The sequence below is a fragment of the Cnephaeus nilssonii genome (genome assembly GCF_951640355.1).
Source record: "Cnephaeus nilssonii genome assembly, chromosome: 17".
Classification (NCBI taxonomy): Eukaryota; Metazoa; Chordata; class Mammalia; order Chiroptera; family Vespertilionidae; genus Cnephaeus; species Cnephaeus nilssonii.
Window position 1 is genome coordinate 29,234,652 of NC_137088.1, and position 18,848 is coordinate 29,253,499.

At 37.1% G+C, this 18,848-nt stretch overlaps 1 protein-coding gene across 5 annotated transcripts in view; it reads right to left on the minus strand.

The window, feature by feature from the left end:
* Positions 1-18,848, minus strand: part of STAG1 (STAG1 cohesin complex component) — a gene marked incomplete at its 3' end in the record, with an annotated part of 343,841 nt that overhangs the window by 25,884 nt on the left and 299,109 nt on the right. For all 5 annotated transcript variants that reach the window (XM_079794806.1, XM_079794805.1, XM_079794802.1 and 2 more), the window contains exons 23-27: positions 13,022-13,114; positions 9,985-10,159; positions 8,351-8,490; positions 2,938-3,039; positions 577-725 (exon numbers count right to left, since the gene is read on the minus strand). In XM_079794806.1, coding sequence (XP_079650932.1) covers positions 577-725; positions 2,938-3,039; positions 8,351-8,490; positions 9,985-10,159; positions 13,022-13,114 — 659 coding nt within the window. The remainder of the gene's footprint in view (positions 1-576; positions 726-2,937; positions 3,040-8,350; positions 8,491-9,984; positions 10,160-13,021; positions 13,115-18,848) is intronic.

The following is an 18,848-nucleotide window of genomic DNA, read 5'->3' on the forward strand; positions in this document are numbered from 1 at the left end:
GCCGATCAATGATTCTCTCTCATCATTGATGTTTCTATCTTTATCTCCCTCTCTCTTCCTCTCTGAAATCAATAAAAATATATTTTAAAAAAATTAAAAAGCTACAATGTTAATTCCTATGTGTATTTTTAGGGGTAACAGAATAATACCATGGAAAGATAGATAGTCAGAAAATTTATTAGAGTCGGTTGTGGTACCAGGCAGCTCTGAGTTTTTGCAAAGTAAAGTTTTGTCATTCAGTTTTTAGTTATGAATTAGGCTGACCAAATCAGTACTGCACAGTTTTTAAACCCATGTTCCCACAACATTTTCTCACTGGTAGACCAGATAAGAATATTTTGTTAAACTTTACTTTCTATACTTCATAAGATGAAAAATGGGCAGTTTTAGTTTTTTTCCAAATTAAAAATGGTCTCCTCGTTGAGAATGATACTAGACAATCTCTAAAGTTTTTATAACTTAAAAAACTTGTTCATTTGTCACTTTAAAAATGGGTCAAATAACAGTTATCTTAGTTAAATTCCAGTAAACCAGAATCTGTATAATAGAATGTTACAGATTATTTAGCTTACTCACTTGTGAAGTGTGGCAACTGCTTCTCGTGTCTTGATTTGGTCTAGTCCAAATGTAAGGGCAAAGCGACGTGCCAATTCTTTAATGCCACTGACATGGGCAGATGTCCTATCTAGATTGGGACCTTGCTCTTGAACAAGTTCATTAAACAACTGGTAGAAAGAAAAGAAGAAACTACAGTTAAAAAATATTTATTTATTGTATTTATTGTTAGAATAGGTAATATAATTTAAAAATATTTCAGAGGCATATGGTAAAATATTTAAGTATAGTCTGTTCTCCTTTTCTAAGTAATCTACTATTATTAGTTTCTTAAGATCATTTTCATGTTATGTGATTAAATGAAACAGGAATTTATTTCTTTTGAACAAAAGAGTGCATTCAGGGTTGGGAAAATGAAATGTTTGTCTACACTACATATTCATAAACATCTATATGTTCTTTTTGTTGTCATTTTCACAGGAATTGCAATGTATAAAATAAAGGGTTGAGGACTTCGTTTTTTCACTTATATATCTTAGACAAGAACATTGTGCAAAAGACCATTTGTATATATGGGGCCATTATTTTCCCCACCCAATAACAAAATATACAAAAAAGTTCTTAAGCGGGTGGAGGGCTTTTATAAATTATATATACATTACATACATGTGTCAAAATAACAACAAAAACAAAACCTCAGAGTACTAAAGACCTCACTCCCTTTTACCTACAAAGCAGTTTTGCTCTTGTGCTTATTGACTCTTCCCTCCTGCATCAACTATTCCCTCTCCTAGATGCATGCCCTCACTTCTTAACTTTAAAGTTTACATTTAAAATAATACAGCCCTGGCCAGTGTGGCTCTATGGGTTGGAGTGAGGATAAAAGTAAATAAATAAAATAAATACAAAGAATATATTTCATTGTATAAAATTCAAAGAACATCAAAGTAAAAATTTTACTCCCTCCCCTTTTTCCCACTAAATATCATTCTTCTCTCCAAATGTAATCAATGTTCAAGTTCAGAAGTTTTCTAGGCCAGTTTAGAAATATTGATATATTTCATATACAAAGTTTTTATTTTTACATAAATGGCATCATAGTACATATTTTGTCCTAAAACTTGCTATTTTTCATTTAATGTTTTGTCTTAAAAATCTTTTAGTTACTTGAGATAATCAGTTTATTTAACCATCCCTCTGTTGATGGACACTAAGACTATTTCCAATTTTTCAATATTACAGAAACTGCTGCAATGAAGCGTCTCTAACATATATATTTTGTGCACACTTGCATGTAACTATGTAGATACCTAATAACAAAACATTGGTTTTAAAAATATACATCTTGAATTTTGAAATATACTGTAAAATTATATTACAATTAGACAAAAGCAATTTCTTCCATAAGGGATCTTTTTTTCCTCATCTTTTTCAATTATAGGTATTATTAATCATTTCAATTCATGCCAATCTGGTCAGCTGTGATAAATATCTCCCTGTTTTACTTTATATTTCATTAATGATTAATGAAGTAATGCCTCTTTTCATATGTTTAACTGGTTTTTAAGATTTCTTCTTCTGAAAAGTGGCTTTTCATATCCCTTGCTCACAATCCTAGGGGGTGTATTTATCTTTCTTACTGATTGTAATGTATGATTAAAAATACTTGCGCTCAATCTCATTTGTTTATCAACTTTGTTCATAGTACTGGTTGATGATTAATCTATTTAAATTTATACATATCATCAATTTTTTACTTTGTGGCTTCTTTCTTCAGTAAGGACTTCTCCACTCAAGGATATAAAAATATCCTCTTTCATTTTCTTAAAAACTTTTAATTTTTAACATTTATATAATAATCCAACTAGAAGTTATTTTGGGTATGTATTAGGTAGGGCTATAAATAACTATTTTTCCAAAGATATATTCAATTGATCCATCATCATTTAATGAACAGGCCCAATCCTTTCCCCACTGATTTGAAATGAGACCTTTATATCACAGACTAAATATATACACACATACCTATGCCTCTCCCCCCAATCTCTATACTAATTTACTAGGCAATTATTAGGAATCTTATTTATACAATATATGTGACATATTTCTTTTTAATTATTACTTTTTAAATATCATTATTTGGCATTTTATCTGGTCTAACAGATCACCTTATGATTTCATCTATTTGAAATATGAATTTTTGGATTATCTTCCAAAAGAAAAGATATGTAATACATATCTTTGTACCAGAAAATATCCATAGTAATATTCTAATATAATGACTTAATTTAAATGAGATAAGATACCTAGCACATACTAAACGCAAGGAAGTGCTCAATATATTAATTCCACTTCTTATCTCTTTCCTTTCAAATTTCTTACCTGCTGTAAACTGAGAATGAGGGTCTTGGCACACTGAATTTTATCAATCTGCCTGGTTTTACTCAGTGTTTCCTTAATAATATCACCATAGTCATTGTAATACTGTGAAGAAAAGAAAGAAATCATAGCTTTAAAATTATTGAAATTTCAAGAATGGGTTGGTGAAAAAAATAGGTAAGTACAGAGGTATTTTATTTATCGTAAACACAATGAGAATTTAAACATTTTGTCTAAAGTTAAAGGAATACACATTTGATATTTATGATTGTGAAATCCTACTCCTAATAAAACTAAAAAGCTGACAATTCCAAGAGAAGAGGAAGTCATATAGGGTAAACAGAATTCCTCATTCTTTATAACATAGACTCAAAAGACACTATTTAAAAGGTGACAAATCAAGAAATAGACTTCGGTAGAAACTTCCTTAAGAACTAAAATGAAAACAGTTAAAATTACTTACCTCTGGGAAGTGGGCCTAAATAAGGGGGAAAGGTAGAGTAGGTAACAAACTTAACTTTTTAAAAATATATATATTTTATTGACTTTTTTTACGGAGAGAAAGGGAGAAGGATAGAGAGTTAGAAACATCGATGAGAGAGAAACATCGATCAGCTGCCTCCTGCACACTCCCTACTGGGGATGTGCCCGCAACCAAGGTACATGCCCTTAACCAGAATCGAACCTGGGACCCTTGAGTCCGCAGGCCGATGCTCTATCTACTGAGCCAAACCGGTTAGGGCCAAACTTAACTTTTCATTTAATACTCTGTGTACTATCTTATTTACCCCCCTAACATGTCTATATTTTACTATTATAATATAAACAGTAAAAAAATTGACTGAGGAAAAACATTTGATTTTCAACAATGACTGAGAAAAATTTAATTTCTTTATAATTCAGTTTTTTTTATATAGAATGTAAAAAAATTTTCCTTGTAGTAAAAAATTAGGAAAAGTTTTATTTGAAACCATTAAATCTGAATTTTATTTCCAAGCTAAAACTTAAACCCTAAACCTATGTGAAGAAGTGAATATATTCGCCTACCAAATGAATTTTCATAATCTTCAAAAAGGAGGGTATGCTTCCACAATATCAGGTGCAAAGGAAAAATAATTCAAAAGAATAATCCTCTAAGTGCAATTAAAAACGATCTCAATGTAGGAGAAAAAAGAGAAAGATATATTGAAATCTGGTTCAACAAACAGATCGATAATAAATTCAGATTTTTAATGACCACAGAGAAGAGTGGGGCAAAACGCCACATAACCATGGATACAGAACAAAGTGTTATTAACAAATAGCTATTAGAATATTCACAAAAAGATTAAAGCATATAATGATCAGAGGCGTGCAAAAGTTTGGGAAAAGACTCACTTCTTGACACCAATGCAATATTGTTAAGGACTCACAAGGAACAACCATGGTAAGCTCATATTCATTCATCCAAACCCTGCCTAGACATTAGTTTAGGAAGCCTTCTCTGATTCCTCTCACATAAGTCTGTCTCTATATCCTATGCTTGCTTTAAAATTTGTACATCTGTCACTACAATAATTATGCTGAGGCTTTATGGAAGGAGCTATCTTGCAACTAAACAAACCTAAAATGAAATCCCAATTTTTGCTACTTTAATAGTTGTGTGATCTTGGAAAGCTACTCAACCCACGCCTTAACTTCCTTATTTGTAAATAATTTGATTTTCTACCTCGTAGGGTTATTGTAATCAACAAAAATAATGTAAAAGCCTCAGAACAGTGTCTCAAATATAAATGGCACACACACAAAAAAAACATAGGCAACCAAAAAACAAAACCCCAAGCAAAAAACAAACCAACCAAACAAAAACATAGGCGACTTTATGTTTACATTTTAGTTTCTCTATTAATCTACTAGAGGCCCGATGCACGAAATTTGTGCAAGAGTAGGCCTTCCTTCCCCTGGTTGCTGGCACCGGCTTCCCTCTGGTACCCAAGCCCTGGGCTTCCCTCTGGCCGCTGCAGGCTCCCGGGACCTGAGCTTCCTTCTGGCCACTGCAGGCACCCGGGATCCGGGATCCGGGCTTCCCTCGCAGTCCCAGCTTCATCCAGAAGGATGTCGGGTCTAATTAGCATATTAAGCTTTTATTATTATAGACTAGAGGCCCAGTGCATGATTGAATCATGCACGTGTAGGGTCCCCTACACGCTTTCGCTTTCGATCGCGGGGGAGCTGGGTGCCTGTCCGCTGGTGCACCCGCTTTTGATGGTCCGCAGCGGGATGTGAGCTCGCTGCCCCAGAGGCCCCTTCTGTTCCGCAGCACAGCCATGGCGCAGCCGCTGAGCTCACGCAGCCGCTGGCTACGCGAGCTCAGCGTCCCACTGGCCCAGCATTATTGGGTCAAACTTGTCACTTTCTTTTTTCAAAATTTAATTTGTTGATTTTTTACAGAGAGAGAGGAAAGGGGAGGAAGAAAAAGAGAGAGAAAGGGGAATTGAGGGAGGGAGGGAGGGAGGGAAGGAGGGAGAGAGGAACATCGATTTGTTGTTCCACTTTATTATGCATTCATTGGTTGATTCTTGTATGGGGAATTGAACCTTCAACCTTGGCGTAGGATGACACTCTTAACCTTTTGCACTCGGATGTTGAGTGTGACTCGACACGGTTAGCATTAGAATAAAGGAATTGAGAAAAAAGCAAGCGAGTGCAAACCACCACAGGCCCCTCGCTCAGGCCGCCCCATGCCCCAGGGGAACCCCACCCTGATCAGGGACACCCTTCAGGGCAAACCAGCTGGCCCCCATACCTGTACCAGGCCTCTATCCTATCTAATAAAAGAGTAATATGCAGATTGACCATCACTGCAACACACAATATAGCTGCCCCCATGTGGTCAAAGATCCTGCCCCCATGTGGACACAAGATGGCCAGCAGGAGAGGGCAGTTGGGAGGCACCCGGCCTGCAAGGGAGGGCAGTTGAGAGGGACCAGGCCTGCAAGGGAGGGCAGTTGGAGGTGATCAACCCTGCAGGAGAGGGCAGTTAGGGGTGACCAGGCCGGCAGAGGAGGGAAGTTGGGGGCAAACAGGCTGGCAGGTAGAAGCGGTTAGGGGTAATCAGGAAGGCAGGCAGGCAAGCAGTTGGGAGCCAGCAGTCCTGGATTGTGAGAGGGATGTCCGACTGCCCGTTTAGGCCCGATCCCACCGTCGGACATCCCTCGAGGGGTCCCAGATTGGAGAGGGTACAGGCTGGGCTGAGGGACAACCCCCCTCCATGCACGAATTTCGTGCACCGGACCTCTAGTCTATGTATAAAATTACTTGCATTTTCCCTAAACAATTCATATTACTCTGTGATGTTCATGAAGTTCAATCAGTCTACAAGTCCTCCCACTACTTCTTTGCTTGACTAATTTATGTTTAACTGTCTCAGACGTAGTTCAAAAGTCACTTTTCAGCAGTTTTCATTAACCCTCATATTTTACTCTTTTTTTAAAATATATTTTTTATGATTTCAGAGAGGAAGGGAGAGGAAGCAAGTGATAAAAACATCTATGATGAGAGAGAATCATTATCAGCTGCCTACTACACAACCCCTACTGGGAATCCAGCCCACAACTTGGACATGTGCACTGACCAGCAATCAAACCATGACCTCCTGGTCATAGGTTGACACCCAACCACTGAGCAATACCGGCCAGGTAATGCTCACATTTCTTAAGAGTTGGGTATCTGTTTTAAGGACGCCCTACATATACTTCTGTATAATGCAATTATTTAATTACTTGACTCTATCCAGCTTTAGAGTGGAATTAAAGCAGAGATTAAAAAAATCTTCGTAACTTTATTTTATTTATTTATTTATTTTTAAATATATTTTATTGATTTTTCACAGAGAGAAAGGGAGAGGGATAGAGAGCTAGAAACATTGATGAGAGAGATACATCGACCAGCTGCCTCCTGCACACCCCCCACCGGGGATGTGCCCGCAACCAATGTACATGCCCTTGACCGGAATCGAACCTGGGACCCTTCAGTCCGCAGACCGACGCTCTATCCACTGAGCCAAACCGGTTTCGGCAAATCTTCGTAACTTTAGCTTTGGCAAGCAACATGGTACACAGTTGTCATACTTATAAAAATATCTGAAGAGATGTCATAAGGAAGAGACATTAGCTTTTTGCCATGTTGGACAAGAGAATATAAAGCCACCCTCCTGGCTGGGTAGCAAAGTTGGTTAGAGCATCGTCCCAATATAGCAAGCTTTGGGGTTTGATCCCCAGTCAGAGCACATACAAGGATCAACCAATGAAAGCATGACTAAGTGGAACAACAGACTGATGCTTCTCTCTGTCTCTCTCCCTCCCTCTCTTTCTCTCTACCCCCCCCCCCCAAAATAAATAAAATCTAAATATATGAAAGCTTAAGTAACCGAAAGACTGAATGACTGGTCGCTATGTGCACACTGACCAACAGGGGGCAGATGCTTAATGCAGGAGCCACCCTCTGGTGGTCAGTGCGCTCCCAACCTCCTGTGGTCCCTCCCCGTGGCTGGCTGGCCCCAATCAGCCCCAATTGGCAGCCAAACCGAGGGACGCCACCCATGCACAAATTTGTGTACTGGGCCTCTAGTCCTATATAATAAAAGGCAAATATGCAAATAGACTGAATGGCAGATCAACTGGTCGCTATGACGCACACTGACCACCAGGGGGCAGACGCTCAATGTAGGAGCTGTCCCCTGGGAGTCAGTGTGCTCCCACAGGGGGAGTGCCGCTCAACCAGAAGCTGGGCTCATGCTGGCAAGCGCAACAGCGGGAGCCTCTCCCGCCTCTGCAGCAGTTGGACATCCTCTGAGGGCTCCCAGACTGTGAGAGGGCGCAGGTCGGGCTGAGAGACACCCCCTCGAGTGCACAAATTTTGTGCACCGGGCCTCTAGTAATAAATAAAAATAATAAAAAGAGAATACATGGCCTTGGTGGCTCTCTATGGAGCATGCCTGCACCATTTCCCACCCCCATCCTCCAGGTGTGTTTTCCTTGCTTCTCTTTTTCTCCTAACTTCCAAGTGCCCTTTTTTTTGCCTCTGTAACTTGTTTCCTGAGCCCATTTTTTTTCTACAGCTCACTTCTTCTACTTCTGTGGCTTTCTAAATAAACTTTTTATTTACAAAAAGAAAAAAAGAGAATATATGGCCTCATGAAAATAACGCATTCTTTCATATAATTGTGAAGAACTCCTACTTTACAGAATTGATATAATGGTATAGATAAAAAGTTTATACTTATATAAGAGACAAACTTTAAACATATAAGAAATCATCAATTATATATACATAAAAGCTGTGAATTTTGGCTTCTGTTACCATCCTTTCTTTCATTTTTAATTACAAACTTCTCTGCCAATTAGATGCAAAAAGAAAAAAGAATACAAAAATATACCTTCATGTAGTGTTTAAAGATGTCTGCAGCTGCATGCATGTCAACAATATCATAAATGATAAGTTTGCTGAAGGCAGCAAGTAGATTCCTTCTTTTATGTAAGGCCTCAATTTTATTTGCTTCATCTTCTTCATCACCCTCTAACCACAGAAAATAAATTATGAACTTTATCCAAGGTAAAACAATGTAGAAAATCTATATAATAAAAAACCAGCTTATATTATACCTTTACAAAAAGGTACAATTCAGTTTTAGATGGGATGAAATAATGTTATACTAATTATTTGAGGGTGCTATATTTAGTTAGACATTTATCATATATTTGTTAGGCACTGAGGTTCCTATCTTCTAGGAGACTGTCAGAGCAAAGACTAAGAAAACTACATGTAAAAATATTATTTTTTCTGGTATTTTCATCATAATACTGTTGTCTGTTCACTTTAAAATGCGGTCTTATTTCAATATTCCTTATTTGCTAATGTATTTACACAGAGAAGAAATTTTTAAGTCACAGAAAAAAAGTTTTCTTTTAGAAAAATACATGGGGAATAATGGCAGTATATGGGGGAGTTAGTTTTCAATGCTTGTCCTAAACATGGTCTACAGTATCAGCTGAGAAATAAAATTTATCTTGCAAACCATATTATACACATATACATTAAAAAAAATAAAGCCCTATCAAATGCTTTTAGAACAAGTAGTGTTTCTTCCTTATTATTTATTTATTTATTTATATACTCAGGCCCTATTGGCTAGTCTATTTCTAATCCTAGGAAAACTTTCTCTCCTGGCTCAGATGATAACATTTACCACATTTTTTTTGTTTCAGGTTCTGTACTGATCCTCTCATGTCTTAATCTGCCCTTATTTGGAGACAATGTTCATTCTTCCCATCTTTAGATTCATAAATAAAACAAAGAACCCCAAAAATAACCCCCAAAACTTCTCAACTTCTTTCTCTTTCTACTAATTGGTCCAGCTGTGAAGCATCAATGCTTGGAGAAGCTGGAAATCTTTTTGCTTAAAACAAGTAGCAGGTAAATTTTATCTTTCGAGATTAATGTGGACTCTAAATAAAGACACTTTGTTTCACAGTTTAGTATATTCTAAAATGTTTTGTTAAAGAACATTCTAATAGCACCAAAATAGATCTGTGGATCAGATGTGCCATAGATCTTATTTTAGAGAACTTAAATTATCTTTTTCACAAATAACCTATATAATTTATTTACGACTGTTTACATTCCATCTAATTTTGCTAATTATTCTGCAGGCTCAGCACAGTTTTGACTAGTGAGGTTCGCTAAGTCTTTCAAAACTTAATATATTTTGTTAATTTAAGTACTATGAGAAAGGAACTGATGTTTTCCCCTTCAGAAAAACCGTGAAACAAAATCTATCCCACATATACATTATGCACATGTGAAGTGAAAATGTATAGAATTATTCATTAGAGTAAAGGAAGGAGACTTCACTATGCATTTTTATTCATTTTGGTTTCTGAATTACACAAATGTATTATTTTTTTAAAAAAAAGAGAAATTCTAATATTTTTAAAAATTGAATTTTTTTTCTCATATCTTTCAGGGCTGGTAAAACAAGATAAATAGTGACAAGATGATAGCTACAAATACCCATGCTTTGGTTCTCCTCATCTTGGTCAATGAAAACGTGATCCATCACAAAACTGAGGAGTTCAGACTGAAGTCCAGTATCTGGATTAAATACCAAAGGCTGAAGGCCCTCTCTGCCACCTGTCATTAATTGGTGGCTAAAAATCATCAAAAGATCACAGAGTAACATGAAAGCCTGAAATGCAAAGGAAATTCATTAGTAAAATATTGCTACAATGACAAATCAATGTTAATAAAAATATACTAAATTAAATATAGTTCAATAATAGTATCATAATAGAAACTTTGGGTATTTAAATTCCAACTACTTAGTTTTAAGTTTCTAAACTTAATAAAACTAAACACTAGTCATATTTAAGATTCCTCCTTCCCCAAATATAATCTATTTCTTTTATTTGGTTATATAACTCAAATACTGATTAAGAGATTTTTGACTTAAATGTAAAGATACAATGAGTTGAACTCAACTCTGGAAATACAAAATTGATACAATAAATTACGACAGTGGTTAGAAATCAATCATACACTGCTTAATCAAATAATAAGTATAAATCTTAAGACCAAGTATAATTTCATTAATTACAATGCAGTACTATAAACCTGTAAGCTACTATTTTTCCCCTCACATTTTTTAATTAAAAAAAATTTTAATGTTGGCATTATTGCAGGAGTCCTCCACATCCTTGCCTACCTCCACCCCCCCTGCCTACCCTTTCCTGAACTTCACCAAATTATTGTCCATGTCCATGGAGTATGCACATATGTTCTTCTAAAAATCTAATGTAGACCTGGTGGTGTTGCTAAGTGGTTAGAGCATCAGCCTGTGCACAGAAGAGTCATGGGTTTGATTCCCCGGACAAAGGCACGTACCTCGTACCTCGGTTGTGGGTTTTGCTTCTCCCTTCACACCCCGCCCCCCTGCATTAGGATGCATGCCAGAGGCAATCAGTGGATGTGTCTCTCTCATATTGATGTTTCTCTTCCTCTCTCTTTCTTCCCCTCCCTCCCTTCCTTCCACTCTCTGAAAAGCAATGGGAAAAATATCCTCAGGTGAGGATTTAAAAAACAAAATCTAATGTAAAAAAAAAACCTCTAATATTAGGTAAAATTAAATTCAAGACCATTCACATAAAAACCAGTATCTAAAGTTTCACAACAAATTTAATCATTTAAGGTAAGGGTAGGAAAGTACAAGGCCCAGGAAATCATTTGGTCTGGCCCTGCCAAGGCATTAGGGGTGAGTTAATTAAATGTTTGACCAAATATTACAGGCTAATTTTTAAGTTGATAATTTTGTATGGCCAATGAATGATGTTATAAATATCCAAATGGCCTTTGGCAGAAAAAAGGTTCTTCACCCCTGATTAAAGGGAACTTTCAATGCATTTCCCCAAGGAGAAATTATTATAGTTATGTTGCCAAATTTGCCCTATTTAATGGGTGGTATGAAATAAAACTGTCATCAGTTTATTGTAACTGAAAGGTTTTGCTGGTATCTGAGGGCTCTGATATTTCAAAAGCAATCTATTCAGCCCCCTCCAAAATTGATTTCTATGGGAAAATACAACTTTGGCACGTATTTGGAGATTGTCATATACTTTGCTAGAAACCTCCAGCAAGACTCATGCAATTCATGCTCTGACTACACAACCATGAAATACATGAGCCTATTTAGAAAAAGCCACTTGAAAAGGGGAGCATAAAAAGAATCCAGACCTTTTGTTTTTTAACCAAGGCCATAGTTTTGAATATCACCAAATAGTGATGATACAAAAAACACTGAATTTTTTGGTTTAAATGTCCAGAGCTAGGTAATTTTAGACAGTACTGGTGGCAATCAGAGATTTCGAGAACAAGGTTTAGGGTAGATCATCTCTGTTCCCATTTTAAGTTAGATGCTGATAACCCAATAAAGAAAACCCACGATAACCTATTTATAAAATACATAGCAAAGGATAAGTACTACTGTACACTTTAACTAGACTAATTAGACTTTATTTCTAGCTCAACAACATAATAAAAACAGTATGGAAAAGGTACATTCTGTTTCATATTAAAGTACTTCCTAATAGAAAAACAGTAAAATAGCTGACAAAAATCAATCCATGGAAATGGTATTGCCTTGGGCTCTACTTTGACGCTCTTTGGACTGCACCCCTTCCCAATAATGAGGAGTATGGTGGGCCAATAGCATATGCCTACCTGCATCTCTACTTCTATACCACCCTCCAGGTACAAGGACTCAGGGATTTCTTTCTTTAAATCCTCATCCAAAGATATTTTTCCACTGATTTTTAGAGAGAGTGGAAGAGAGAGGAAAAAACAGAGAGAAATATTGATGTGAGAGAAACACATCAATTGGTTGCCTCTTGCATGTGCCCCGAACAGGGTCCGGGCCAAGGAGGAGCCTGCAACTGAGGTACCTGCCTTGACCAGAATTGAACCCAGGACCCTTCAGTCCACAGGCCGATACTCTATCTACTGAGCCAAACCGGCTAGGATGACTCAGGGATTCATTGCCTTAACAAATCTGACTCTGCTACCAGAGCCTGCACAGGATTCTTCTGCAGGCTCACTGCATTGCATCCCCAGTGCCCATACTCCTAGGTCCCAGGGTGGTCAAGAAGCAGCTATTTGAGGGGGTGATGCTGATAAAGTTTGGACATGTGAGCTAAGTGTTCACATGCATGTATGAGAAGTTCTTTCTAGTGCGGGAAAAAGCTGAAGGTGAGATGAGAAAAGGGAGGTTCATAGGCCAGCCCTCCCATGTTCTGGCATAGAATTCTTAGGAGTCAAGAATTCTAATTTGCACCCAGCCTTCTCGGTCAGCATACTTATCAAGGTAAAAAAGACATGTAACAGGTTTGTTAGATTGCTTTATAACTTAAATATTTATACATCTATAATCTTGTCCTAGGTCTCATTAATGTTAGGGAAAAACAGGCATGCTAAGAACTGCAATAAAAAATTACATCTTCTTACATGGTCTGTAATGCATTTGAGTTACTTTTATTGAGAGCTTTTAATAATTTCTTACCTGTTCCTTCACTGGAGTATTAACATTAGATAGGCACTGTTGGCAAACGGCCAAAAAGGATTTCACGGTTTTCCTCAATACCAACAAATCCTCCTGTAAGACACATTCAAATTTGCAAGCATGAATTACAGTATCCTAGAAAATGGATCCAAAGGAAATAATACATAGCAAAGAGCCAAACTGGCTTAATGTCAAAGAAAGTCATAAAACCAAATTTATTGTTGGGAACCAAACCATATAGTTATTTCCTAGTATAGCAATCGCCAACCGGTGGGCTGCGGACCACTGGTGGTCCGTGAGGTCCGAAAGGTTGGCGACAGCTGTCCTAGTTATCCTAATAAAAAGGGGCAACAAAACTGTTAAACCCAAACACTCAGTTCTATTTAGCTATGGAATGCTCAGTATGATTTTCTCCAATAAATTTTCCTTTATAAATATGGTTCACTTAAGCCAGTGGTCGGCAAACTCATTAGCCAACAGAGCCACAGTTTGCCGACCACTGACTTAAGCTGATATTAAAATTGTTAGTCATTCCCATAAACATATTAGCTGTAAGGCGAGGGAGCACAGCAGCACACTAAAAAAATCAATTAAACAACAAATGTGTACCGAGTTTCTCTTATATTCTCAGCATTCTGCAAAATGTTAAGGGAAGACAGATAACTTTAAGACAGTGCCCATGTCCTCAGAGTTAACATCCTAGCAGAGAGTAAGTGTTTAAAATTTTTTTTATTAACTCTAACTGTAGTAGAGAGAGATGAGCTAGAAGGACCTTCACAGGGGGATGGGCTTTAATCTAAGGTTGGGTGGGTGAACAAGATTTAATTAGATGGCCATATAATATTTGATAGCAAACATTTGAAAAATATAAATGGAAATTTAAATTTATTAAGTACCTATAATGTGTCAGACACTGGATTGAGGGCTTACTGCTACATAATTTCATATATCGATTAGAAGTAGTACTCATTATTAGCAAGGGTTTGAAACCAGGACTGTCTCAGATCAGAGCTCATATTCTTCTCACTTAGTAATGAGCAAAATGCATGCAGATAATTCAGATAATTTCCACAAAATCACTTCATGGAAATGGTATTGCCCTCGGCTCTACTTTGACCCTCTTTGGACTGCACCTCTTCCCATGAATGAGGAGTCTGCTGGACCAATGGCATATGCCCACTGTGTCGATATTTAAAATGGTGATGAAGATAATTAAGTGAAAAAGACAGATATAGAAATTACTTTTAAAAAGTACTCCATTAAACTAAAATTCTTTTAGCCTTTTGTACCAATGACAGTACTCAATGCTTTGTTGGACCTTTACATCCTAAATAATGATACTTATATACATGTTTCCTTTTGCTAACATGAGTGCAGTATTTGGAAGGAGTAAGCTCACCTTGTGCAGAGTACTTAAAAAACTCACTGACTTGCAAACCTTTAATGTTTCTTATAGACGAACATCCAATAATCAACCTAAACAGTACTTTACCTTCTTTAATTTCAAAGATAATACAATACATTAAGGGAAATTTATAATGCACAAGGGAACAGGCAGCTGAATTAGAATATGAGGAGTGCTATGTTGTAAACCCAGAGTCAAAAGTAGTCACTGAAGAGTTCCCAAAGAAGATAACATACAAGCTGAATTTTGAACAACTACTAAAAATTATCTAGCTATAGAAAAAGATCTTCCAGAGAGCACAGGATGTTCAGAAGCCTGGAGGTGCTTCTGAGAGACTGTTATTTATTGTAGCCGGGGCTTAAATAGGCAGTTGAGTGGCAAGAGAGAAAGCCAAAGAGAAAAACAGGATCCTTTTTCATTTAAATGAAAGGCCATTAAAAATGCCATGTTAAATAATTTGGATATTAGTCTCATGGCAATGAAGAGCTACTGAAGGATTTTTATGAGTGCTAAAATTTTGTGTAAAAAAATCATATTATAACCAGAACAGGAGAATAATGTGGAACACAGAGACTAGTTAATAGTAGATACAATCTTCTGTTGAGGGCTTATGTACCTAGTACTGGGCCATAAATTTAAACCTCACAGTCACTCTATGAATTAAGTGGTAATACTACTATTTTGCAAATGAGAAAACTGAAGTTAAACCCAAACCATTTTAAGTGATAGAGTAAGAGTTGAAACCTAGGATTACTCTGACACTAAAGTCCATGTTATTAATCATTATTCTGTATTTCCTTACATATTAACAAAGGCCATAGGAATAATCTAGAATGAGGGCCTAGAAGTAAAATGTTGGCAGTAAAGATGTGAATAGCGTAGATGAAAAAAGGTGTTCTATGGAAAGTGACCTCACAGGGTGAACCAAAAAACTCCTAATTGGTCAGGTCATGGTGGGTAGGCATGCCCTTGGCATATAATTTCTTTAGTAAAGGTTAATCTTTGCTTCAAACAAGCCATTGTTTCTGTGCATCTAGGTTAACACACCTTTGAAATGCCTCTTTTCAGACTTCTCCTTCTAATATACGACCACACTTTCAGATCCCTTTTAAAGTGTGACTGAAATAGAGTATGTGGCGATATGGCCATAACCCAGTAAGGGCTGCAAGAACTATCACGGAGATAGTAAGATCTTAGGTTCCCTCCCTAATTTCAAATGCATAAAAGAAATAGCAAAACTGTTATTCTTTAAAGCACTTGAGATCTTGCTTTCCAGCAACTGTTGTCAGTTTTGACTCAAACTCCTATAAAAATTCTCTACGCCCTAGCTGGTTTGGCTCAGTGGATAGAGCATTGGCCTGAGGACTGAAGGGTCCTGATTTCGATTCCAGTCAAGGGCACATGCCTGTGTTTCAGGCTCGATCCCCAGTGTGGAGTGTGCAGGAAGCAGCCAATCAATGATTCTCCATCATTGATGTTTCTATCTCTCTGTCTCTCCCTCTTCCCCTCTGAAATCAACAAAGTTATATTTAAAAAAAAATTCTTGCCGAAACCGGTTTGGTTCAGTGGATAGAGCGTCGGCCTGCGGACTGAAAGGTCCCAGGTTCGATTCCGATCAAGGGCATGTACCTTGGTTGCGGGCACATCCCCAGTAGGGGTTGTGCAAGAGGCAGCTGATCGATATTTCTCTATCATCAATGTTTCTAACTCTCTATCCCTCTCTCTTCCTCTCTGTGAAAAAATCAATAAAATATATTAAAATAATAATAATAATAAAAAAATTCTCTACAAGTTTAGATGTTTCTTATGTCAACATGTTATTAAACTTTAATTTGTTTTTCTCCTGCAAAACTGTCCCATGTCAATTTGATTATTAGACCAGTCAGAAGAATCTTGAAGGGTAGAGGATGATTTTTCCTCCTCAACACTACTAACTGGCTATGTGACCTTAAAGAAATTACTTTGTATCTCAGAATTACAGATTTTTAAAATCTATACACAAGAAGGTTGATATATGTATAATCTGAGATTATATGATATTCTGTGATTCTGCTGAATTAACTCCTAGGTAATCAAATGAGACAAATTAAGTGCTAACTGGTAAACTTCCTAGTATTCAAAGGATGAATGTTCACTGTTCCATTTCTAGTACCTAGAATAGTGCTTGGTACATGGCAGGGGTTTGTATTTACTGAATGAAATGTAAGTACACAGATGATACCACAGCCCTACGAACAAATATGTAATGTGTTCTTCTTTTTAGATTGTGTAGATAAAAAAAGGGCTCTCCAATAAATCTGATTGCAACTAACCTCACAAGGTGATCTGATCATAAATTCCTAACTGCAGATCTTGGTAGGTATAAAAAAGCCCTGTATATTGTTCTTGTGCACCTAGGCTAACACACCTTTGAAATGCCAGAGTAACCCTCTTTTGAGACCCCCAAAGTGTAACCATCCTCAAGGGAGTACATAATTTTGTTAACTATCCTATAACCCAATCATAGAGATTCCACCCCCTTGCCCCCAGTTTTGCTTTATCCCACCTTTATGTAGTCTTTCTTCAATTCCCACCTTGATTACAAATGTGTAAACAGAACCACAAAGCCATAGTCCCCAGGTGCATTTAAAATTGTGTTTCCTGATGTGTCCTTGGTTTACACTCATAAAAATTCTCTACAGGGCCGTAGCTGGTTTGGTTTAGTGGAGAGAGCATTGGCCTGCGGACTGAACGGTCCCGGTTTGATTTTAGTCAAGGGCACATGCCAGGGTTGCAGGCTCAATCCCCAGTAGGGGGCATGCAGGAGGCAGCCGATTAATGATTCTCTCTCATCACTGATGTTTCTATCTCTCTCCCCCTCTCCCTTCCTCTCTGAAATCAATAAAAATGTATTTTAAAAAATTCTCTACAGGTTTGGGCCTTCTTACAAGGACAATTCCATTGAGAGAAACACAAATACCAATAGGTTTAGGTAAATATGTACAGATACTGAATATTTAACAGTTAGCTAATCTCATATGGTAAATCCCTTTGAACAGGTGGGAATTTAGGTTTCTTGTGGACTTTGGAATACTGCTTTTATTCACTCCATGATTTTTGACTTCATTGTGCTGAGATCTTACTATATTTCATTTGACTTAAATAGAATTATGATTGCCAAAACAGGGCCATTTTTTTTTTAGATTGGCGTTTTCTCTTGCGCTCTTGATTCTTATTTTTCAAGGGGCATTAAAAATAAAGCTTACTCTATCAAATTTGTAATCTTAATACTAGAGTTTTAAAATGGCAAATCCTGAACCTCTTTAAAAATTTCGAGGTCGTGGCTGGGTAGTTCAGTGGTTAGAGCGTCACCCAGATGTGCCCAGGTTGTGGGTTCAATCCCTGGTCAGAGCACATATAAGAATCAACGAATGGCCCTGGCCGGGTGGCTCAGTTGGTTAGAACATTGTCCCATACATCAAAAGGTTGTGGGTTTGAGTCCTGGTAAGAGCACATACCTAGGTTGCGGGGTTTGTTCTCTGGTTGGGGTGCTTAGGGAGGCAACTGATGAATGTTTCTTGCTCCCTTTCTCTCTCTACCTCTCCCCTCCCCTCTCTCTCAAATCAATGAATATGTCCACAGGTGAGAAAAAAAAAAAAAATCAACCACTCAATGCATGAATAAGTGGAACAACAAATAGACGTTTCTCTCTCTCAAACCAATAAAAAACCAAAACAGATATTAAAGGTAAGACTGCCTCTTAAAAGCCACCTATTTCAATATGATGATAGTAGTCAGTGAGAAAAGAGAAGAGAATTTCATTTCCACACACACAAATATGTACAGATTTTAAATGGGTGATTCATTTTTATTTTGTATTACAATTTTGTGTGTCTAGAAGACGACCAAATTTAGCTGTTTTTGTTTGTTGGTTTTTTTTTGTCCACAGCTAGGAAGTACCATCAAGATAATCCTAGCCAGAGACTGAAGCCATGGAAAAACTAGTAGTAAATACATAAAAGAAGTTCAACATTATCTGACAAATTCACATTATTAGAATGGGCAGAAGTAAAACAGAATAAAGTAGTAAAATAAGGAACTAAACCAGTTAAAGATCTCAGAATGTAAAAATATATATAGCGTGTTAAGAATGATCAATTTTCATAATAAAAAAAGGGGCAGAAAACTAACCTAATTATCTAGAATAGGCAAATAGGGTTATTGACAAAGTGTGGTAAACAAGACCAAGGGGTTACCTTAGTAGGCCAGGGATTGGCAAACTTTTTGTGTAAAGGTTCAGCAGTAAATATTTTAGGCTTTGTAGTTTTTACAGTCTCTGTCACAATTACTTAACTCTGCCACTGTAGCATGAAAGCAGCTCTAAACAAGACATAAGTGGCCCTAGATGGTTTGACTCAGTGGATAGAGCATCAGCCTGCGGAC